Source organism: Oenanthe melanoleuca, unplaced genomic scaffold, assembly GCF_029582105.1.
Source record: "Oenanthe melanoleuca isolate GR-GAL-2019-014 unplaced genomic scaffold, OMel1.0 S264, whole genome shotgun sequence".
NCBI lineage: Eukaryota > Metazoa > Chordata > Aves > Passeriformes > Muscicapidae > Oenanthe > Oenanthe melanoleuca.
This window is the reverse complement of record NW_026612913.1, coordinates 1-25000: the sequence shown is the minus strand read 5'-3', so window position 1 is coordinate 25000 and position 25000 is coordinate 1. Positions and strand designations below refer to the sequence as shown.

The 25000-nt window shown below is 42.1% G+C and overlaps 2 protein-coding genes across 5 annotated transcripts; one reads left to right on the top strand and one right to left on the bottom strand.

Moving 5' to 3' along the window:
- Positions 1 to 5: 5 nt before the first annotated feature.
- Positions 6 to 15402, bottom strand: LOC130266821 (E3 ubiquitin-protein ligase makorin-1-like; the record flags this gene model as incomplete). Its single annotated transcript, XM_056516089.1, has 5 exons — positions 15175 to 15402; positions 9284 to 9412; positions 4722 to 4948; positions 1956 to 2096; positions 6 to 212 (listed from the first exon to the last, which is right to left on the bottom strand). Coding segments are annotated over exons 1-5 (874 nt in total), but the record flags the coding sequence as incomplete, so codon positions are not given.
- Positions 15403 to 15505: 103 nt separating this feature from the next.
- Positions 15506 to 24848, top strand: LOC130266822 (pseudouridine-5'-phosphate glycosidase-like). 4 transcript variants are annotated; one of them, XM_056516090.1, is made up of 7 exons: positions 15506 to 15762; positions 19355 to 19414; positions 20994 to 21097; positions 21462 to 21576; positions 22867 to 23041; positions 23630 to 23741; positions 24700 to 24848. In XM_056516090.1, exons 1-7 carry the CDS (start codon positions 15758 to 15760, stop codon positions 24831 to 24833), a joined length of 705 nt encoding a protein of 234 aa, XP_056372065.1. In that variant the 5' UTR covers positions 15506 to 15757; the 3' UTR covers positions 24834 to 24848. The 4 variants fall into 4 exon arrangements, with proteins under 4 accessions (XP_056372065.1, XP_056372066.1, XP_056372067.1 ...); XM_056516092.1 differs by having other exon boundaries at positions 15508 to 15762; positions 19309 to 19414; XM_056516093.1 differs by lacking the exon at positions 15506 to 15762 and adding an exon at positions 18831 to 18841.
- Positions 24849 to 25000: the final 152 nt, after the last annotated feature.

The following is a 25000-nucleotide window of genomic DNA, read 5'->3' as shown; positions in this document are numbered from 1 at the left end:
TCTCTGTGCAGCATCAATGGGATGCAAGACCTGCAGGCCACACATATCACACACGTCCCCATGGATATACACGCAATTTTCTCCATAACGACATTCTCCTAATGCAGCATAGGGGCACAGCTCCTTCTTCATCTCCACATCTGCCTGCTGCTTCTCATATTCTTCCTCAATCACCATTTCCTGCAAGGGTGCTTCAGCACAGAAAGGAGCAGCTGGGAACAGAATTAACAACAGTAAGCAGCACATTCAGATTTTGAGCGCTGGCAGTAAGAACACTCAGGGCTACCCAAACAGAATAATAGAAACAACCTAGGTTCATTTCAGTTCAGGTTCAAACACCCTCAACCTGAACTAAATTATTTTCCTCATTTCATTAATTTCAAAACCATTTTCTTCATCCTTCAACCTAGACAAGATTAAAGCTATCAAAATTTCAGTGGTCATTGAAGATCCATTTACAAGCTAAGTCCACCTAGAAAAATCGCACTAGTCCTCAGCAACTTAAACACATTGTTGGTACAGACTGATTCAGCAAGACTAAATAAGGCTACAAATTTGTAGAGTATGCACTGTATACACTGCTTTTAGAATCAATTTCACTTTGGCTAAAGTTAACAGGTTTTCTCCCAGTAATTACACAGCTGAATTAATAAAGGTGTATCCAACATAACAAAATGCTAGTATGGCAATTCCATGTTAGCAATTCCTTATGTGGTGGCTAATTAGTAAACTGTTCTTTAACTTGGACAAATGTTCATTTCTGGATTCCCATGCTTCTTCAGGACTGATAGAAAAGTGGTATCCATATCTCTCAAACTAACTCTATTCTATATATTTGCCAAAAAGCCTGTCCTGAACAGATATGTAGTCAATTAGCCAGACACACCGACCTAGGAAACCAAAATTCAGGCTATTATCACTGCATTCTAAGCTAGCTATCAGTTTTGCAAAATCCTAAATAAAATTCCCTTACCTAATTCTAAACTGAACTGAAATCTGTATCTTCTCTTCCCCCCTTAGACAGCTACTGCTGAACACTTCTCCCTGTACCTCAAACACGTCTGCCTCACAAGTCAGCCTTTTGAGATTGTTACATAAGTAGGATGATGGCTGAATTAGAAGACAAAAGCAGTCAGTGAGAAACTGAAGATGTAATAAACATAAGGCATTACTATATTCAGAATAAACACCAAAAAGAACAGCAGCTGAAGTTTATTTACATAACCAGGAGCTGTTACAAGAGTTACAAGTCATGTACGCTATAAGAAAGTGTAACTTCTAGAAGCTGTTGAAGCTCTAGATTTGGAGAAGCAAGCCAAAACTACAAAAGGCACACTTGGATCAATTAAAGTGAAGTACAGATTCCTTCTCTAAATTAATCAGAGGCTTGCACAGTTTTCATCCCCATGAAGCAAAGACATAACATCTTAGAACAGAGAAAGAGAAAATTCAGGTCCCTGCAACTTAAGTTTTGAGGAACAAGCAAATATTGAAGATTAGTGTAGAAAAATATTAGCTCTCAAGATAAGAGCAAGTCTGCTTCTTGAAACAACTCTGACCGTAGTGGTCACTCAGTGATCCTGGAGCAGTCTGTTTGTTAGAAACATACTTTTCAAAGCGAGTAACTCAGTAACAAATCACCTGGCAACCTGCTCATTTTCAGCCAGAGATTCCTGAAGTATGTTCATTAGTTCCTCTTCCCCATGAGTTTTAGTGAACTAATAGCAAGTGACAAGAAACCATGTTCCAGGCTCTACATTCTCTCCTGAGTATCTCAGCATAACATGAAAGTAAGTACTTAGTTACTGAAATCCCACTTGCCCTCCCATTTGAAATCCAGTGTCTCCACTTCCATAACAAATAACCAAAATCACAACAACCATTCAGTTCCTAGTCCCTCAAACATTGCATCTGCCAGTGTTTGCTTGAGTTCATGTTGTCACAGAATTTTTTACCTAGTTGAGGGCCATGAAGATGGTTGGAGGGATGGAACACCTCCCCTATGAGGAAAGGCTCAGACAGTGGGGGTTGTTCAGCCTGGAGAAGAGAAGGCTCTGGGGTGACCTTACTGCAGCCTTCCAGGACCTGGAGGGGGCCTACAAAAAAGATGAAGAGAGACTTTTTACAAAGGCATGTAGTAAAAGACAAGAGATAACAATTTCAAACCAAAATTCAACTTGAAAGAGGGTGGGTTTAGATTAGATATTCACAAGTAACTTTTACTGTGAGGCTAGAACAGCATGCATGTCTTCTGTATATACTGCATTGCAGCAGCTACAGTTTTACTTCCTCTTTGAAAAGACAATTAGAAAAATTCAGAAGACTTCACTGCCTCAGCAGCTACAAATCAAACATCCCTCAGAGTAACATTTGTTCTCTATGTTTGCTGTTTTCCAAATCTCTGCTCACCAGTAGGTGGACTCAATCCCCACCTTCTCACTACCCATTTCCCAGTCAAATGGGTTAAATTCATACTAGTGGAAAAACTGGTTTGTTGTGTTTGATCCACACACCACCTGCTTGAACTTTAGGACACACTTTGTAGCATTAAACACATTAATCTTTCAGTAACAGGAAACAGACACCCAATTTAGTGTCGCTTGTATTTCTGCCTTTCTACTCTTCCTCGAATACTGCAGAACAAATAGGGAAATGTGGCACATTTGTACAACCAACAAGTGAATACCTGAAAAATCATCACTATTTTCTATGCTAGGTCTTGAAGTTACCTTCAAGATACCAGGTTAATCTCAAATCAGAGAATTGTGGTAAAAGGTGAGTATTATAGTCCCAGCTATGCAGTTAAACTGCCAGCCTTGAATCTTTATCATTTTAAGACGATTTTAAACACACAGGGTTCTAGATAACCTTGAGAAATAGGTTTCATTTTGAAGTTCCCAATTATCCGTACACTTCTCCAGCAATTTGACAAGAATAATCTGCTTTAAGGCATACACTACAGAACACACTGCATACATTTTTACTTCTGTAGCTTAATAAAGACAGTTGCTTCAGAAGAGCAAAGTTTTTTTTAAGTCACCATGGGAACTAACATCATGTAGCACTGTTTAGAAGAGAAACAGAGGAGTATGTTTGTACATTAAAATACATCAAGTTTCAAAGGCTATAAAACAGGGATTTGCAAAAGACTCACAGAAGAGAACTCTAACTTAATCTGGCACAAGTTTGCATGAAAAGTAAGCTGAACCCCTAGGAAAAAAAATGCTGTAGTAAAACTAAGTTAACAGTGTAATGACTCATCAGGAAAAGCACCAGCTCTTCTGTAAGGACTGTGTGTATTTAAAAGATCTCTGGCTGTTCAAACCAGCAATGAGTTGATTCCAATGGAGGGCCAACCAGTCATTAATGGGGCTGATGCCCAAGAAAAGAGACTGACTTCTCAGATGTGCAAATGACAAGAGACAGAAGGCAAGCTGAGGCAGTGAAAAATCCAATTACATACTAGGGAAGAGGCTCTCTTTGTGAAAGAAGTCAAACACCACAAAGGATACCAGAGGTTATGGCCCTTTGAACATCTCTGAGGAAAGGGATTCAACTAAACAAAGCCCTTGGCAACCTTTAAGCAGGAAATGAACTAGATGAAATCCAAAGATTCCTTCCAATCTAAATATTATATTCTGATTAAAGTATTTTTAAAAATCCTTTGTCTCAACAAGCACAGAAGCTGTATCTTTCATGACAGTAAGGTGGCATATGAACATGCAGTAGTTAAGTTTTCACTCCTTTGGGATACACTGAAGTCACAGATCTATTACACAATTCCATAATCAGACTTCTCTACACTAGCAAACTGTTTGTGTCACTTGATCATTCCTCTTCACCCTCCTCCAGCTGGATGGCAGGAGGCTCCAAGCAGCACCCTCTAACACTGAGAAGGTTCTTTTCCCAAATCTGAGAAGTGCTGTGGAGATGATGCAGTATAATCTGAGCACTCTATGACTTCTTCAAACTCTTCTGGATGCAAGGTGTCCATTTTGAATTCAAACATTTATTTAAGTATTCCTAGCCTCCTCATGCCTTAGAGAGATAAATACTAGAAATTATGTTAAAGTGAACACCTTTAGCCTACTTTTCACTTCAATTTGAAGACTGTTATATTTTGGCAGGAAAAAGTGATGACAAGAATGCTACTCAAATAGTCTGGTCCTATATGATAAGCTCCTTCAGTCTCATTCTCATAGTGAGCTGTTCCAGTATTAGAAAGTTGAGTTCTAGAAAGCTAACTGGAATAAATCATCATCACCCTCTGGCTATGGGATTCACAAAAGTAAGCATTATACTTCAATTCCTTCTACAGGAATCCGTATCTCCACTGAAAAACCTTTGAAAGACTGCAAAACCACCCCAAACTAAATCAACCAACCTAAAACACAAAGGCAGCAGATTATCTCTCCAAAAGTAGCAATATTAATTTTATCAACAGTTATTTCCTATGCCATCCCATATGCAAACTAAACTTCAAAGGAGATTCTCAAGCCATTCAGAAACAGAAAGAGAAAGCCAGTCATGTAGAGACTGACTTGAAATATACCTGGTTTCAAAATGAAACAGTCAGACTACTCATGTTGAAATACTCAAGCTCACTTGAACTGATCAATAAATATGAACAGCTGTACTCCAAAGCATTAAATAAATGCACTACAGAGAAACTGTTGAGTGATGGAAATTCACTGTTATGGAAATTGCCATGATCAGCTTACCACGTCCACAGTATGGCTGCCCAGGGACAAACTCCACTGCATTCACCCAGTCTTCATCCCCCACTCCTGCTGCTGCCAGATCTGTATTTTCATCTTCTATCTCAGCAATAAATTCTTCAACTGTTTCAGGGAGCGATGCAAACTCTGAGGACACTGATGGGTAGATTTCTGCCTCTGGATTCACATCAGTCACTTCTTCCTGTATTAGTGGCTTGGTATGTTCATATCTAAAAAGTTAAAAACGCATCATGTCAACTTTCCATAAAAAAAATACCTCCAGAAATCAGCCCCATGTATTGAAAATAAACTAATGAAGATGTGAACTTGCTATTTGGAAAGAGGACGCAGAAATGGCTAGGAAGAGAAAGTTACTGATGACCCTTTATAGAGAAATGCTTGCACTTCTGCAATCTGTCAGCATTGCTCAAGAAAACATAAGGTATTCTGAGATTTTGGAGAAAAAAAAAAAGAGCACAATTCTTATTCAACTTACACAGAACAATCTTCAAAAGTGTCCCAAACTGGTCAGTTATCTATTACACATGTGTAGTATTGCTGAATGAGAAAAATGAGCTCCTTCAGCTTTATCAAGAGAAGACTAAGGACAGACACTGCTGTCTCCAACTACCTCACAGGGAAGATCAGCCAGAGTCTTCTAACAGGTGCAGTGATAGAATGACAGTCAGTAGACACCAGTCCAAAATGGGAAGTTAGTTATAAATACTAGGAAAAAAACTGCTGGAAGGGCAGTTAAACACTAGAATGGGTGCACAATCTTCATGCTTGCAGACTGTCAAAACTTGATTGGACATTGGAACGTCTTAGGCAACGTGGCCTCAGCTGACACAGATTCAGAGATCCCCACCAACATAAATGATTCTTTTCCTGTGTCTAAGCATCTTGCCTCATGCAGATTTACAATGAATCTGGGTACTTATTTCCAATGCCTCTTTCAGCTCATTGTGGAAAATGGTAATCAGAACTCTTTGAGTCCTACCACCCACAATAAACAGAAAGGCACCATTTCCCTCAAAAATCTGTGTTCAGCAACTAGGAGACTGCATGGGGAAAACAAATGACAAATACACCATTACAATCTTAGATATTTGCTGACTAATTTGGAGGACAACAGGAGGGAATTTTTTGAGATCATACAGAAATTTGAAGTGACTATGATTCATTTAGCTTGTGTCAAGTTAAAACCAAGTGTCACAGTTCTTGCATATTAAAGAGGTGCTCCTAATCAAATATCAGCTTGGAAATCCTAATCCTATGAAGCACAAATTCAAAAATTCAAGCCTTCAGATCTCTACATCTGTGACCTCCAAAGGTGTGCATCATACGAGGTGCCCAAGGCAACCCAATGGGGTGCAGGAAGGAAATACAAGAACTTAGTGGCTTTTTCCCCTTAAAAAATACAATAAATTACTATTACTATGAAGATACATGTTAATGGAAGTGTCCTCACAGTCCATACAGCTCATGTGTGGTACATGAAGGAGGAGGTGTTCTACCACCCAGTGGGTTGACAGTAGCACCTCCTGTCTGCTCACTTCCAGCATATTGTGACATACTGCAATGAATCAACAGATTATCTGATCTTGCTTTACCTAAAGCAACCCTGACAAAGCGAACAAGTGGCCTGAAAAGATGCCTCCAACTGTGGGCTGACAACAACACTGATAATGTGAGCAAAAGCCAACAAGAGAAGTCAGAGCTAACACTTGTACTCCTACTATGAGCTACTATCAGCCACACTACAAAGTAAAACAAGGCAACCTAATCGGCTCTTGAACTCAGGGGGAGGGGAACCACAGAAGAGATCAAGACTACCAGGAAGGCAATCTGAAATATGGATTTATATTCACTATTACTAATGAAGAATAGTGCCCTCAGTGTATACTGTACCTTGAAATATAAGCTACTGAAAAGATGAAGCCATCTCACTGAAAACCAAAACACCCAGAACACAGACAAACCTCCACAAGTTTTTCCAAGATGTTTCAAGTCATGTGCTACTCAATCCAGTACTTTGTAGAACTTCACAATAAGGATTTAGAAATCCTGAGGCTTGTTACGTAACAAGGCAAGACAAAAAGCCATATGGACCACTTTTCCTTCCTATTGTGGTAAAAATGACTGAAACAACTCATGGAAAACAATATGGTGACAAAGTAAAAGGCATTGCTTTGTCAGCAAATACTGTTGGGAAATGCATAGAAAACACTGCTAGAGATTTGCAGAAACAAGCAGTAGAAAAATTTTGCGGTGTGGGAAGTTTGCTGTATGGCAAAAGGAAAAGTACAGATGTTTTTCACATGTCTCAGCTTATGGTACTTGCTAGATTCTGTTTCAATAATAAACTGCTTTTCGTGAGACACCAAAGAAAAGATGTATCAGTAGAGAAACATTCTCAACAAATTATTTCTTTAACAAAGACAAAAAGATTCACTGGAGGAGATATCTTCTCAATAGGAGACAATTACTTTAATTTTTAAAATATGCTTTATGGAAAAACTGTGCAAGTAAAACCACTGAAGCAGCAGCTGCTCTGACCACAATAAGAGATTCCAGGGTAATATTACAGGGATAGCACCCCACCAGAAATTCATCACTGCATCATTCATAGGCAAGATGTTGTAGCCAAGATGGATCCAGAAGCACCCAAGTGACACTAGAGAATGTCATCAATATAGATCTTTAAATAGTCAAATATTTAGCATGATTATGAGGTGGAGAGCCACCATGAAAATCTTCTGTACCACACAGGTATTTGCTGATTACCTCATGGTAAAGGACTGAAAATGTTTATTTCATCAAGACAAGTGCAACAAATTTGCTGCCCTTTTCTGTCATGACATGTCAGTGCCAGCAAGATGAGCTGAACAGAAAAAAAACAAAACCAAACCCAAACCAACAAAACCCAACCACATTCAAACTGTCCTTCCAAGATAAAGTCATTCTATGAACAGATAACTGCTTTTTGAAGGACATTTGTGGTATGGAGATAACACTTTGAAAATGAAGCATTCCCAACATTATGAGATTTTATTGCCAAAAACTACCCACATGTGTCAACTACAAAATAACCTTTCAGATCTTGTACACTTAAAAAATTTGGTAAGTGATTTCTATAAAATGTTCAAAAATCTTTCAAATTCAGAATTCCAGTGTATTTTGGATCCATTTGCTAAAAATCTAAAAGTGCAACACCTTCCAGTTCATCTGCACTAACAGCTGATTGACATCAGGGAAGGTGGAAACTCATTGGCTAAATTTATCACACATCAGTACATGCAGCCAACAATACCCTTCCTTTTGGATCTGCATATCTTTGTTTAAGATCTTTTTCCTCTACAATCGCCATTAAAACCAAGGACTGAAATAAGCTGAACTTAGAATGAGACCTTCAAAAAACTGCATAACAAAATGTTACACTGAGATTTTAAATAACAAGAAAGCCCATTGAATCAACATTACTGTCAGTAAAAAAATATTATTACTAATAAGGCTTTTAGTGACAGTAAAAACTGCTTTGGACTGTTTATAAAATAGTTATTAAACATTTTCCATTTCACCTTTAACACACCCTTTTTCAAATTCTGGTTTTGTGTTATATTATATAATGCACATAACATTAGTATAGTGGGAGATGTAGATATACAAACTATAAATAAATGTGTATGTTGATGGGAGCTCAAAAATATTGAACTGAATGGTGCATGATCCAAAGCTGGAAGACCACTGATCTACACGATCAAAAAAACAACACTGGCAGACAGAAGACTACAGAGAGGTTTTCTTTGTTATCTTTCTTACATATAGTAACCCTTTATCAAACATGAAAGCAAAGCTAACTATGAGCTACCATATAAAATCATTAATGTTTAATCACAAATTACAGCTGCAGTAAGACAATGTTAAAACTTCTGCTAAGTTTTAATAAAATTAACGATGAAACATTCCTAAGCCCTTGTAAAGCTTTGCACCACTAGGAAAGTATCTGTTTTTCTTCTTCATAATTTCTTTTTTATTATAATTTCAAGGGTATAGATCAATTAATAGTATGTTTTCATAAAGTAAAGCTATTTTGTACAGGCAAAACTTAGAACTTATATGACAAACTCCAGTTACTTTTCCAAAATGGTAGTTCCAGTGTCAGAGCAGCAATTCCTCAAGAGACATCATGAAGGAAAAGAGTTCTTACCTTTTCAGGCTTTTATGATCACTTAAATAATGATCATAACTCAGTTTCATCCATTCAGTTAGTCTGAATGTAGTCTCAGATTTCAATTCATCTACTCATGTTATTAATAAAAAATAAGAAAACTCCCTCTGCTGACAACTATGACTTCTATGAAAACCAGTTACCACCTTGCCTTTGGTCATTTATCTGTATAGCAAACACTGGTATTAAGCAAGACAAGAGAGTCAGTGCAAAGCTATTTCTACAAATATCTGAAGTTGCAAGGGAAAAGGAAAGCACCAAGATGTGCTGAGCTCTGTACTCAGGGATTCAGAGAGAGGGGACTCCTGCAGGATGGCCAGGGACATTTCTTTACCTGCAGTGATCTCCATAAGCACAGCATCCTCGCTGGTAATACCTGCACACCATGGTGGACTGACTGCTGGAGAGGTCGTGGGAGTAGCGGCAGTTGTCTCCCTCCTTGCAGACTCCATGCATGAAGTATCTGCAAGAGAACACAATGGTGAGTTGAGGAGAGCACTGAAGCTCCAGAAGTATTTGGATGATCTTGTTGTTCTGTAAATCAAGGTATGCTGCATTAAGAACAGCACTGAAGACCCTGCCCCAGTACAACCACAAAAACAAACTCAAAGATGAAACCTCAGCTACCCCAGTGAACTGTGCACACATTTAGGAACTTGCTCTCACAAAAGCCTGGGAAAAATAAACCAAATTTGTAAAAGCAAAGTTATCCTGGGCTGTGACACTAAGAGGAAAGAGTCTTGGACCAAGTAGATTGGCACTAAGTTTTACTTGCAGCCCCTGACACAAGCAAAAACCTTACAGAAACCAAACAATGGATACAAGGATCAAATTCAGACACACCCTAAATCACCCAAGCTTTTACATTTACTCTGGATTCATAAGTAATTCAATCAAATGTGATTTCCTCTCCAAGAATGAAAAACATGTTTGTGATGGATAATTACATCTGACAAAACACACACATAGAAGCCTGCAATAGAAGCCAAATAAATTGAAGCACCCTGCTTCAATACTGTTCTGGTTGTCTTGAAAAACTTGGACAGTTTCAAAGATTTTGAGGACGGTTTCATCCATTTTAGCATGTCAAGTAGCACAAGTTTAATTTAGCATCTTCAATTCAGTTATTCAAGAGAACTAAAGAGTGGTTTTCAAGATTTTTTCAGTTTTTACCTAGAAGAACAAGCTTCTAGAAACTCAATGCACCATAACTGTTAAGATTCAGTACGTTCAAAACTACAACTGAAAAGTTCAAGTACACCTTTCCCAATCCACGTAAAAGGAAAAAAAAAAAAAAAATGAAAAAAAAAATTTAAAAGCCTGTGTGAAAACTCAATCCATAAATGTTTACCAACACTTCAGTTTAGAAAGAAGCAACACTTAAGTAGAGCTACATCTGCAATCCAGTTTTAGGGAAATAGTAAAACCTGAGGTTGAATGTTCAGAGAGTTGATAACTCTACATGCCAATACCACTAGTGTATTCAACATACTAAGAATAAAAAAAAAAAAAAAAAAATCTCAACTAGCTGTACAGGCCACAAGCTGACACTTGCCATCAGGCTGCAATTCACACTCAAAACACTCAAATTCACACTCCAAATCCTCTGTCTCTACCCTGCAGACAAATTAACCAGGTAAGAAATGTGATCTTACACAAAAAACAAGCAGTACAAGACCCAGAGGAGGCTCTGCAGGGTCAGCTGGAGGCACAAACAGCCATGCCAGCAGGAATAGGGTGCTGCAGAAACAGAACAAGGCCCCTTCCTTCTATACAACTAGCACTCTCCACCATGAACAAAAAAACACAAAACATTCTAAAAGTCACAGCCACCCATCAACAGCAAAATCCACCTACAAAGACCCATCTCAAAAGGAAAAAAAACCCAAACCAACAAAACCAAATCCCAACCAAGAAAAAACCAACCCTATTTAACCTTCTCCCTTCCACAAACAAACAGAAAAAGCCCCCGAAACAAAACCAAAAACAAACCAAACCACCCGTGAAGTCGTGGAACTAGAATATAACTGGAATTTCTGGCTTAATTGCTTTTAAGAAATGGGAGTCACACCGATAGGGTTAAAAAAAAAAAAAAAAAAAAAAAAAAAAGACTTCAGGTTGTTCAACTGTTTGTTCTTTAACAAGCGTTATCTCCACCTTTTGCTTATTTCCACACATCATCCCCTCCCCCATGAGCTGGGGCAGCAACTTCACAGCCAGGGGCTGGCACAGACCAGGAAATGGCTGCAATGGAACCTGACATTCCTTTAGCTGCCCCCATGGTTATTTTTAATCTGGATCAGATCACTGCCCAGCCACTCTGCTCCTTGAGGCAACAAAGTGATGGGACACCACTACAGCTGAAATAAGTGACTGGCAGAAAGGCTCCCACAACCCTCCCCTCACTGACAGCTAAGATTTTTACTTTAGTATCACAAAGAATGTAGCACTTCACACATCAAATTGCAGTGTTTGGCTAAAACACTTCAGCCAAGTAAAAAAAAAAATAAACAGAGTGCATTATTTTTGGGGTAAGATAAAGAAATTTATTTTGGGGAGCATCTCTACTCACACAGAGTATTCCATTTCACCCTACTCAACAGCAATACCAGCTTCTTCATCCTGGTTATAGGAAAAAAGCATCCTTAAAACTGAGAATTATAGAGTTATCTGCCTTACACACTGATATGTAGAAGGACATCTGAAATTTGCATTTGGTCAAGTAGTCAGAGAACACATGTAATTGCATTTGAAAAAAGAAAACTAGATCAAGATAAGTATATAATTGGATTTTCTCTGAGCCTCTGTGATGCTGTCATCCAAAAAGCACTTATTCTGGCACTATTCTCTGTCCTTTCAATTCAAATCTACCAGTGTAATTTGGTTAAGCTGCTTGGGGAGCCTGACCAGAGAAGTCATCAGAGTCCAAGCTCAGATAATTTCCCCAGTTCAGCTCACTGTGTGATTGTACAAAACATGAGTGACACCAACACATGGAACAACCAGACAAAATTAAGAATTGGCTGCACTGGCATTTTATCCCTGAAAAAAGTTCAACACATGTCTAGTTAGGAATGCCTTGATGAAAATAGCATATCCTGATTTTCATGGGTATTTCTCAAGAGGCAATGTTACCTTCTACAGCTTTGGAAGCTTGCAATGCATTTCCTTATTCAGATGTATTCTCTTCTTTACTTTAGATTTCTGCTTTCAGGTAATGCTAATTTGTTTAATCAAACTACTGGTTCAGCTAAATTAGAATGTTGCAGCCAACAGCAAACTTCCTTCAAAACCCAAGACACTGCCACGACTGGCAGATGGGGAAGCTCAGGATAACAGCCATCTGCAGTCATTAGCTTCTCCAGGTGCCACACAGACACCAAGAATTCCTGGGAAGAAGGTACAGGAAAAGAGGCTAACATGCTGCTCTAGCACAGCTCCTGGGTGTTCAGCCACATTACAGGCTAATGAAATTCTGCTGGAGTTAGTAAAAGGGGGAAAAAGTTGATCTTAACAGCATTTAGCTCGTTGTCTCTTCTCCATAAGCTCCTTCAGAAGTTATCAGGGGATGCAGACCAGAGCAGCCATGAAAGGGGCAATTCAAGCAGGCTGTCAGGAGGTTTGTGCCCTGCACCTCACCCCTGGTACTGCACTGAATTAAGGAGGCCTTTCTTTACTCAGCACACTTTTCACATGAAAGAAAAAAATACCTGAGCCAGGTTTTCAGGAAGAATTAGCTAAGGTACAAACACGTAGCCAGCTCTCAAAGTACACCACTTAGTTGCTATGGGTTTTATTTACATTCAGTTCTAAAACAAACAAGTGAAATGTAATTTGTTTACTTCAACTTGATGACTTTTAATGTAGCATGACATCTGGAAAATGCAAGCACAGAACAAACAGTGTCAAGCCTTTGGGAAAAAATAATTGGCTATAGCACTGCTCAATAAAACCATGTAGCCGTCTGAACAGGAAGAACTGAGGAACCTGGTAAGGACCAACTATTTTTTTTTTTTTGTTTGAAACACATTAGTAAGTAAAAGATCATAATATTAAACAAGTTCTGAATTAGCTTTGTTCCCCTGCTATTTAATCCAGATTAAAATACTATAAATTTTTAGAAAACAATATCCTTGAACACTGCTAAACCATGGAAGTAAAAAAAAAAAAAAAAAAAAAAAACTCTTTTCATAATCTCTTAGGAAAAATTATTTCCTATATTTCACGCTGAGACTTCTAAAATTTAGCTTAAAGAAAAACAGAAGGGTAAGTTCAGTAAAACTGTGTGTGTAGGAGAAATCTAAGTCCTTCATCTTAGTCACTGTGTCTCTCACTCTGAGATAGTAATCATTCATCCCAAGGATACCACACTGGTATATTAAAACTCATTAACCAACTATTTATCATATCAGCTATTCAAAGGAGCAGCAAGAACTTATGGTACCAATTTTAAGCCTTCCAGCAGTATTATCTGCACTAGCCATCACATGCTAGCCCCTTACACTGAAGGGACTGACTCCCAAAAGTTTTTCAGGCAGCATTTACTGTCACCCGTATGATGATTCAACTAAAAAAGCCTGTGAACAGAAAGAATTGTGCAGTGTTATTCAAACAGAAACTGCTCGACCTCCTACACTAAAAACCTGCATTTTGAAATTTAACTCCTTCTTTTCAACTGTTAAAACCTCCAGCTCATTTATAAAGTTAAAACAAAATTTAATAGTATGAAACATATCTTCCTAATTATGAATATAACCTATCAAAAATCAAACATAGAAATCCAAATTTTTTTATTATCACACGTACCCAGAAGGGCAAGTCAAAATTGCTAATTTTATTTTAAAGCCCCTGCCTCCAACTTGAATGGTCCCATAAAAATTAATAAAGCAAGCAATGGTATACAAGCAAAGAGAACAAAGAATGGAGACGTTCATTAGATCCAAGGCTGAGATCCCATTGTCGAAGCTGGAATCAGAGCACATTAACCATTACAAAAGAGTAGCTTTAGCCTCCCACTCGGGCCTGAGTGTGTGCAAATAAATACATTCCCTAAACTCTGAGCACTGCAGGACACTGATGAACTTGACTGCTCCTGTACTATGGCAGTCTTCAATAAATCGATCCTGCATCTATACCTATTCTAGAGCTGTCTCACCAATCCCATTTCCCCAATTGAACCTTTGGATCTTCAGAAACTACGAGGCAAACTTCGACAGAGGGAGCACTGACCTTGCTGACTGAAAGCTGAGCCAAGCACGGTTCATCACCGGCATCGTGCAGAAGAAATAAACATGATAAATGTAATTTAATTTATTTATTTAAATTTAAAAAAAAAATAAAAATCAAGAAACGCTCACTGATGTTAATCTTGTGTTACCGCTTGCTTTTATATTAACTGATATATGTCTACGTTCACAGAACTGTTTGAAATTCCTTTCTGCCTGCCAACCGAGCAGCACTGTAGGTTTAAAAATAGTCCATCTGGCAAGCTTTAAACACGCAGTAGGGCTTGCATAACCCCAGGGAGAAGATTTATCAGAAATATAGTTGAAAGGGAAACACGGATAGGAAATGACGCAGCACACAGAACCTCGGTGTGACACAGGCAGGGCCACTTCGCACATTCTGCAACACGACCCATTCCTGCTCTCCGCTTTAATAATTACTTTTCGCTGCATCAACCACCAGTCAATTCCCAATTCTAAATTTCGACTGAATTTCAACCACGCCGCATTTGCTGCTCGGTCGCGCTCGGCGGAACGCGGCTGCAGGACTTCCTTTCACACGGCGCCCTTGGCGCCGAGCACCGCGGGCCCGGGCCCGTCCCCGCACAATGCGGCGCTGAGGCGGCGGGAGCGCTCCGGGAACAGCCTCACACGAGGCCGCGGCCGCAGAAACCCGCGGGCCGCACCGCCCCCACCGGCGGGCCCGGCTGGCGGCGCCGCGGCCGCGCCGCTTTTCCCGGTAGCCCCGCCCGGGGCCGGTGCCGCTCGCCGCCCCCGGGAACGCGCGCGGGGCGGGGCCGGTGCGCGCCGCGGGCGGGCGGGAGCGCGCGGCGCGTACGTGACCGTGGGGGGAGGGGAGGGGTGGGGGGGGCGGTGTGAGGGAAAAAGCCCCGCGGTGCGCGGAGACAGCGCGGGGAGAAGGGAAGGGAAAGGAAAAGAAGGACACGGAAGGGCGGCCGCGCCCGCCCGCTGCCCTCCACCCCCCCGCCCCGCCGCGTACCTGCAGGTGACCTGTTTGGTCCAACCGCCTCCCCCCGGCCCCGCGGAGGGCGGCGGCACGGCCGCGAAGTCGAAGGCGACGGCCGCCGCTCCCGCAGCCGCCGCGGGTGAGCCCAGGGCCGCGGCGGCCGCGCCCGCCGTTGTCTCCAGCGCCGCCACCGCCTCCGCCATTACTGTTTATCCCGCACAGCGGCGGCAGCGCCGGAACTTCCGGGAGCGGATCCTTCCGGCCGCGCGGGGCGGGGCGAGGGCGCGGCCCCGCCCCCCGGGCCCAGCGGCGCCTCCCATTGGCCGAGCGGGACCGGCGCCGGGGGCGGGGCCAAGCCCGCTGCTGCCCTCATGCGGCCGCAGCGCCCGTGCGCGTCCCCGCCGCGCCGCCGGGAGCGCGCCCTGCGCGGCCCCGCGGGCGCGCGTGAGGCCCGGCTCGCTCCGGCGGGAAGAGGCGGCGGCGGGAAAGCGCCTTTTCCGTGAGGGGACCGCACGGAACGGCGACGTGGCGCCGGCCGGGGGCGGGGAGCGACACGGGACAGCGGCGCCACAAAGGCCCGGCCCGAGAGTTGGCGCTGAGCCACAGTGCTGCGTTAATGGGGTGAGAAACGTCGCGTCCTTCTGCTGTTATCTGGAATATCTCCCTCCCCGCAGAAAATCCTGTGTGCTCTAGAACGACCTGCTCGAGCAGGGAGGTTGGGCCCGGTGATGGTTCCGGCCTATTCTGTGACTGCAATACATCTGTGACTCTGTAATCAATAAAAACAGTAGTTTCACAACTACTGTTTGCCTGATACACTTGGTACCCTTGGCTTCCTGCTGCCAAAAGTACTAAACACGTTCCAAAAAGATAGTGACAAGCTGGGGCAAGGTGAAGGCAGAAGCCTGTCAGTGCAGTGTTACTGATATTTTGCCTCTCTCCTTGAAAATGTATTAATGAATCAAATGTATCCAAGCTATCAGTCACTCCAGAAAATACTGAAACAAAGCCTTTGGTATAAACATAGCAGTAGGAGAGCACCCTATGGTGCTGGACTTTAGGAATAATGCTAGGTAGGAGAGAAGAAATAAATCTGTTTTCAGGTTTCCTCGAAACAATGAGTTCAGTGCCCTAGAACTACCTAAGGAATGAGGCAATGGGAATGCTTGATGGCATTTTCTGGAATATGCAGAACCCAGACCTAGGTGAACACAACTCTGCATTAAAAGGAGGTAACATTTATATATAAATCTTAATAGGCTTCAAAACAAGGTACAGGTAGGTCTAAAACACAAAAATAGGCTAGTTCTTGGAGTGAACTTTGAACTCCAACAATCTTGGAATGAACAACTTCCAAGACCAACCTTCATCCAGGACATGGAGCAGCTGAATCCAGGCTTATAAACTTTGATCCAGGCTCCTTGATCCAAGCTCGCTATGCAGCAGAGTCCCCCCTGATATTATCAGCACAATATCAAATAGTTCATAAATTCAGTTCCTCAAATCCCTGTTATGAGAAAGCCTGGGTGTTCAATGGAAAACTATCCCATAAGAATTGGGAAGTCCCTTTTTGATATCTAAAAGAAACTTATTTTCTGCACCTGATTCCATCACAGAGCATTTTTCACGCAATATTCAGCACTGAAATAAAAGTTCAAAAACTGCACCAGGTGTGCGTGTTCAGTCTTGCATTCTGTTAGAAACAGCTGGAGGAAAAAATACTTCATATTAGGAAAAAAATAATCAAATACTTTTAAGCCATTAAGATAATCTAGGAAGTTATTTTGGATCCATTAGAATGATCATGAAAATCTGCTGATGAAAGAGGAAGGATGTCAAGACAGTTAAAGAGGTTAAGTCACTAAAGAGCAACTTTATCAGACCTTTGTGTTGGTTAGATTGTTGCCCTGACAAGACAGACAGTTCCAGGCACCACAGTTCTCACTAAAGTAAAATAAGTGAATTGTTAAATGTGTTATGTTTGACTGCATGTGCCAAGGAGGTCTCCTGGATACTGTCAGCCTAGAAGCCAGCTTCAAAAACAGAGAAACATCAATGAGCAAATCCCAAATCCCAGCCTAACAACTGGAAATAGACTCTCAGAAATCAGGTACACAGGGAAAGGAAAATACTGTCCCATGGTGGACATGACAGAGTAATGAAAGTAACGTGGAGTTTCCCTTTTCCTTAATACCTCTGGCAGTGACACCCCTGAGAGAGGAAAGGTTTCAGGGAACATGGTAACTCTAGGAATCACTCAGACAGAAAAATGCCAGGGTGGCCATAGGGCCCAGCTCCCAGCAGGCAATAGGAATTTGCCACAGCAATTTCTTTGTTCCCAGCCACTCCCATTTTACTCAGGAACCTGTTTAATATTAACTCCCACTTCTGAGGCCTGGAGGGGGAAGCACCAGCAGCAAGCTCCTGGTTACAGGCAGGCAGACAGGGCTGGAAAGGCAGAGGAGTGAGTTATACACTACCCACACTTCAAACAAACCTCTCTCCAGCTCTTCTCCAGGGCTTTCTCTCCTGGCTGCTTCCAAACCCCATCATCATTGTTGTTAGCCACATATCCCACTGCAGAAGCCTGCTGGGAGCAATTCCCAGAGCTGGGATATGCACAAGACTGCAGCAGTGCCCTCAGGGACCTGCTTGACCTGCCCCATTTTGTCTCAGAAACCACAGTTTCATGTTGGAAAGCTGAGCTAAAAATCCATCAGGATGATTTTTCTACTGGATTTAAGGAAAAAATGACAAGTCAAGCAAAACATCCTTACCCCTGTTTTATCTAATTTGACAGGCTGGACTTGGGTGCCTGCTGCATAAGATCACCTTGAGATGATGTTGAGAATGGGAAACTGAGTGACCAGCTTGGTTCCTAAACCATCTTGCCTGAGAATATGTCAAAAATATGGTGGTCCAGATAGATTCCTACAATACTGCAGAGTTTCCAAATAGATTTAATGAAAAATAAAATTATGTCTTTATAATTTGTGTTATTTTACCTACACACTCTCTTTCCAATACATCTGGCTACCCATCCTCTCAGGAAAAAGATATTGTTCACAAAATCTTCAGCATCCATTTATGGTATCTGAGGATGCAATCTATCATTCCTGCAATTAAATTCCCTCCAGACTGGGTAGCAGAAGTCAGAGGTAAATTGTCTTTGTAACTCAGCAAGCTTTGTTTGAAGTTTCCTTGGATGTGTTTAGTTGAAGAGATTGGAAGGATGTAGAAAGTAAGACACAATTTGTTACTGGTGGGTTAAACAAAAGTTGCCAGAAACTTCTTTTGAAAGGGACGAGTGTAAAGTGCAAATACTGCTTTAACAACCTATGTTTTACAATTTCCTGATTAATGGATTGCAGTAAAATCCCTGACACTGATTACTTCAGCAATTCATTAGTAATTACTTCAGCTAGTTTTATGTTGTGCATGGAAGCTGCACAGAATCATGTCTGTCTTTTAACCTGTAAATCACTTCCTTCATGGCCATCTAACTTCAACTCTGATACTTTCTGCAGAGTATGAAACTGAAACATGTACAATACCAATGCATTGATATCAAAGTATCTTTTTTTTTTTTTTTTTTTTTTTTTAGGAGAGGACAAATATTAATTTCACAGTACTTGTTCAAAGCTGCCCTTGAGCTGCTAGAATGGATTCTTTATAGGAGGAGACTATGAAAGTTTTTGCTGTGAGCTCAGTTCATGTTCTGGGTGTAGCCAGGTGTCTGCATCATAAAAATCGTGGTCACAACTGTCTTTAGACCTACAGCTTTCCTTGCTGGTGAGGCCAAGAGCTGAGTAGAGCTCTCACCCTGGGAAGAAAGAGCTTTAACAGCTGCAGTTGGCAAAGTTGAGGGGGAGGCATGAATATGATTCCTCTGCTTTTTAGGAATAAGCACAAAGGGGCTCAGTCTGCAAAGGCATTGTTTTAACGAGCAAGGAATTCACTGATTTAAAAAAATCTAATAGGAAAGGAATCTGAAAAATGAGAAAAGTCTTTTAAAGAGCAGGGGGAAAATCTGGCTCTGTGTGAGCAAAAATAATCACAGCAGCTTTCCTGGCCCTGCTGTGAAGTGGCCCCCTGCACCCTGGGCAGGGAGCAGTTGTGGAGCTCAGCTGTGCCTGTGGTTAATAATAAATAAACTCTCTTGGCCAGGAGTTCTGGCCAGCACACCCCCTCCTTCTCCTCCTCCTCCTCCCAGGGCTGCCCAGGCGCTGCTCCAGTACCCACCCAGCCTCCCTCCACGAGAGGACACCCAGAGGTAAGAGACAGCAGGCCATTGCTCCGTGAGCTTGGATACACCCATGGGTCACAGGGGAGGAGGGAGGAGAGCAGCTCCGTGTGCTGGAGCTGCCTGAAACGTGCACTATGAATGAGCAAAGTTTGGTTACCAGGCAAAAGGTCGTCTGGGTCTTGCAGCAAAACTTGCCAAGCTCCAAAAATCTTCCAGCCAGCTCGGGCTGAATGTTGGCTGAGCTCCCTGTGAATATCAGCTCAGCCCTGTTGGGTTTCAGGTGGTGACCAGCTAGTTTTTACCCAGTACAGCTTGGGCACTCCTTCGTGTTGTGCTTCAGAGTTTGGGTGGTTGTTAAAATTCAGAGCACAACTCGAGCAGCTCAGACCATCCCTGGCATAATGTTGGCTTAATGAATTTATCCTGAAGCTGACTTTGCCCCAGAGAGCGAGGGGTGTGTAGGCACACACACAGCCATGCCAGAACATTTGCATGAACCCATGAACAGCTCAAGCTGCTGAGCTTAGCACGAAAAGGATTTGGAAAGTGGAAAATCTTAGTATTTCAGTCAGGTGTGTATCGTGTCTAATTGATCCACTCCCACATTTCTTATCCTTTATAGTTGAAGTCTTTAGGTTTGGGCAAATACACTCTCTCTGGGTATAAGAATTTTCTATAGCTGAAGTGCCACACACTGGAGTGAGAGCAGAGCCATATTCTGCTAAGTACTGTAGTTTAATTAATTTGACATCTGAATTAACAGTAGGCATAAAGGACTGAGGAAGGGAATCCTTTCCTCCTAGTGAAGGGGTGAGGAACAGGGAGACTGGAGGGATATGGCCAGGGAAAGAATCTGAAGCAGCCAGGCATTGAGTGAAACTGCCCTGAGGCCCAGACAGACCACTCTCTTAACATTTACAGCTCTCTCCCCCTCTTTCTGTGTTTGGGAATGAATTTAATTAGAGTGAAAAGGAGTTGCTAAGAGACCAGAGGAGTTCTGGAGTTTGTTGCTGGGGCTGAATTGCCTCTCTGCTTCCAAGGCACTGTGCTAAGAAGGATGATGTAACATGAGCCTGCATAAAGCACTCCCAGCTCTAGGGAAAGCTGCTCTCTCCTCCTTGCAGTTCCAGTCTGGTTTGTCAGTTCTCAGCTCCTTTTAGAGCTGCTTATTTTCTCCTAGACACCGGCAGAAAGCTGGCTCATATCCCTGTAGCACTATTCTGCCTTGTAGATTCCTCCTTGTGCTCTTTCACATTGGAAGTGGCAGTGCCTGGTTCTGACATCCATCATGAGCAGGTCACTTTGGAATTTAAAAGCTTTTCTGCTTCAGAATTCTCCCTAGTTTGTTAGTCCTCATCCTTTCTGCTCCACCACGATTTCAGCCCAGCATTGACAATGGGCCAGGTGACCCCTTCCGCTCCTTTTCTGCACCTTAACATTTTGTTTTGACACCCTGGCTCATGCTTGAAGCACCAGGAGACTCCAGGCAATCTCCTAGGCAAGGGCTGTCCACCTTCCAAGGCCAAGGCAGGAACTCTTTAGCTTCTCAGGGTCCCCTCATTGCTAAATTACATCTTTCCTTTTCACCCACCTTCTGTTATCTCAGGACCATCCATAGGCACAAGATGATGAGGAAGACAATCTTCAGCCTGGGAAGACACCTGTCCTCCATGGCACGTGGGACCACCCAGGTGAGAAGATTTCTGCATGGTGAGTAGTGCAGTGAGTTTCTGTGGTATTCCTGATTCATCCACTCTTTTAAAACACATTTCCATCCTTAGGCATGGTTGCAGGGCTCGGTTTGTTCAAGAAATGTTACTGGAGCCAGCAACCAAACAACTGCAAAAATGGTGGCAGAGGATCCTCCAGTGATGGTGATGAGGATTATAATTCATATTTCACTTACATAAAACACAGCTCTAGTCTTCCTAAAGTTATTTGTAAATTGGCCCCAAAGAACAGCTGAAGAGGGGGATAAATTTGTTGTGATGATGACAGTTTGCTTTTTATAAACCAGCTCAGTAGTTACTGCAAATACCCACACAAATAACTCACTCTTTGTGTTTACCCCCAGGTGGTTATGTCAGGATTCATCCCTCTGTACAGGAAGCTCTGCTGGAGGGGAGACCCGTTGTAGCTTTGGAAAGCACCATCATTACACATGGCATGGCCTATCCTCTGAATTTGAGGTGCTGGATTTTGATGTTCCTCATTCAGTGAAGTTGTAAGCATGAAACACACCACTTACTGGACTGGTATCAGTATTCTTGGTCAAGCCAAAGCTGTTGCAAGAGCAAATGGAAAGATCACATTGTTAGGCTTGCAGACTGTAAGCTCAAATGTAGAACAATTGTATTTGGACTTCTAAGGACAAATAGGAAGATCTTAGTTATCTCCTTATCCAACACCTTAAATTTCTGGCTTCTTTTCAAATAGAGCAGCAGATAATGTCACCACTTGATCTAAAAGAGAGCAATCAGCCTTTTCAGCTGCATAGTTTGTAGAGACATTGAAAACACTACAGTTTCTTTTCCTTTTGTAAGGAAAAAATTTTGTAATGCAAAAAGGATTGAAACACAATAGTGAAATCTGTTCCTTAGCCTACTCAGAGCTGCTACTGTGGAAGCTCTTAGTCCCTCCTCACTGTCTTCTGTACCCTGCATGGACCCCCCCATCTCTACTCTTTATTTATCAATTTTCAGTAGACTTGTGTTTCATTGAGTTACAGTGCCAGAAATTGTTGCATTCTCCTCTCCATCCTTGCTTCCAGAAAGCACAGAAAGGTTTTGGTATTGATTTTCCATCTTGCTTTTTATCTGGCCATTATTCTGCCTGACATTCTGTCTTAAAATGAAGCTCTAAAAACTCGATTTTGGGAAAGAGGCAGTTTCAGTACTTAAAGATTGCCAAGCATATGTCCAGATAGCTGAGAAAGGAAGAAGAAGCTGCTCCTAAAATAGATAGTGTATGAATGATCAAGTACAAAATCTGCTAAACTTAGGCTTAGTCTGCAGCCCTGGAGTACCCTAAGGCACTAGATTTTCGGCACTGTTGTTACTCTATATCTCACTGTGTTATGAAAATATATCCTGGTCATTTGAGCAGGATTTGAACTACCTGGGGTTTTTGTGAAAGTCTATGATATCAGAGAAGTAACAGGTAAAAGGCACAGAAAAGTCCTATTTTGAGACCATCCCTATTTTCAGTAATATATTATACAACCAGATTTGCTTGTAAACCAAATTATTTTTCTCAAAAATGAAGAACAGATCTTGGACATTGGAAAATGGGAGCTTTTCACTTCTGCAAGTTCAAGTGCAAAGATTTCTGCCATGAGGCAGAATACAAGAAGAACAGAATGTAGCTGAAGTCACAAGAACTGTAGAACTGTGAAAGATGGCCATCAAACACAACAGCTTTCTTGTCCAGTTGTTTCGATCCCTAATTTTGTGACTTTTGCCTTGTTTATCTTATTTCAGCATGGCCAGAGAGGTGGAAGAAATTGTAAGAACAAATGGAGCAGTGCCAGCCACTGTAGGTGTTTTAAGGGGGCAAATCCACGTGGGACTCACAGACGAGGAACTCGAGTTCTTGGCAAGCAGTAAAAATGTGGTTAAAGTGTCTCGCAGAGATTTTCCTTTTGTCCTCAGCCAGGTATGGTGTGCAAACTTTCTGGTGTGGTCTTTCCTAGTAAAGTATGGCTGCTTTTTTAGCAACAGTAGCTTTAAAAGCCAGGTGGCTTTTAAACCTCTCAAAAATATAATGGAGAGTGGTATCTTATGGGTAAGCACAATAGTGGCCCTAACTTGTTAAAATATAACAGAGTAAGGGAATGACATAGTAAGGGAATGAAAAGTCATTCTGGTTGTGCTGGCAAGCCATGGGCACTTGGCTAAGAATATTCTTATTGGTATGATAGGACATTATCACATTGCATGTGAACTATGTGACACTTAGGCTATCCCAGGCTTAAAGTGACAGCCAAAGGTGCCACTAGCTGCCCCTGGACAACAAAGGCTATCAGGGCAAGAACAGCTTATATAGCAGGGATGACAGATGATTCACAGAATCACAGAATGTTCTGAGTTGGAAGGGACCCACAAGGATTATAGAGTCCAGCTCCTAAGTGAATTCCTCTGCCTTTTTGGCTGAAAGAGTACTTGTGTTAGAATTTCACTGCTCACATGCTGTAGCTGCTTCTCCATGTCTCCCTGGGTGCTGACTGTGGTTGTTCCCCAACAGGGCTTGTCTGGGGGCACTACTGTGTCTGGAACAATGATTGCAGCACACAAAGCAGGAATCCCTGTGTTTGTGTCAGGTGGCATAGGAGGTGTCCATCGGGATGGGGAGAACAGTAAGAACATTCTGCTTTTCACTCTGTTGCTACAGTTGTATTCAATTCCTTCTTTTCCCTTTTTCTCAGCCTGTCCTACAGTAACTGTTCAGAAGAATAAAGTTAAAATTCTTCTTGATCAAATTATGGTTGCTTTTTCCCTGCTGTCCCCTTTCCAGAAGCTTCAAAATATTCCTCTTGAATTTTCTCTTCAATATATTCCTCCTAGACAGTTGTTAGGGGGTGGAAGTTTCTCTTTATCCTTTGCTTACACGGGGTTGTATTGATATTTATTGATATGTTGCTGGTGCAACAGGAGCTGACTGCGCCTCTGCCTCTTTGTGATGGCTGGATAACCTGATACTGGCTGCCAAGCACAGTGTTGTTATCAGCTCTCTCAGCTGAGGAGAAGAGCCTTGCCACAAAAGAGTGTGCTCTGTGTTACAGGTGTGTGCTCCCCTCTGGAGTTTGTGGCTTTTAAGTGCTTTCTCTCTTCTCTGACATATATATTCCAGCACAGCCCAAGTGCAGTTGTATGCCATCCCTTTCAGATGTGGTGTAAATTCCGGACCAGGGAGTTTCCTGAGGTCAGCTCCTCTTGTACTTTCTTTTTTTTTGCAAGCATTTTTAGCTCCAAACTGAAAATCTGCTTCAATGATATTGCATCTCCTTGAACCTCATCCTTGCTGTACAACACCTCTTTCTTTATTTTCTACCAGATTTTTGCATGCTCTTTATCCATGTGATCAAAGAGCCAAGAGACAGAGTACAAGGCTGCACCTTTGCCCTCAGCCATGTGACTTCTTTTTGTCAACACCTAAAGACATGATCTAAACCTTTAATACTTGCTTGTGGATCTAGCCAGTTATAAAGTCAGGTAGTGTCATCCTGGGCATATGTGGCTTTTTGGGAGGTCAGATCTCATCAGCTTGGAGTACAACACAGCCACCAACACCTTACCTCTGCTTGCCTCTTACAGCTCTGGATGTGAGTGCTGACTTGACAGAGCTGGGACGAACTCCAGTCGCTGTTGTAGCTGCAGGAGCCAAGTCTGTCCTTGATATTGGCAGGACACTGGAATATCTGGTAGGCAGCATGGGCTGTGGTGTCTGAAAGCAGATAACCTTGTTCTTTGTGCACAGAGTGCCCAGTGGCATTGGAATGGGTCCTGGACAGAAGATTTTCAGAAATTGCTGCTGAGAGGATGTGAAGCCATATTCACAGTTCTGTATCCTGGGGCTGTACAAGAGCTTGGCTGCTCCCTGACATAAATCCATCCA

Excerpts from the sequence above, each read along its gene's own strand:
- LOC130266822 (XM_056516090.1), top strand. Across the intron at positions 23,042-23,629 it reads TTCCTTTTGTCCTCAGCCAG|GGCTTGTCTGGGGGCACTAC; the intron begins GTATGGTGTGCA and ends GTTCCCCAACAG. Across the intron at positions 23,742-24,699 it reads CCATCGGGATGGGGAGAACA|CTCTGGATGTGAGTGCTGAC; the intron begins GTAAGAACATTC and ends TGCCTCTTACAG.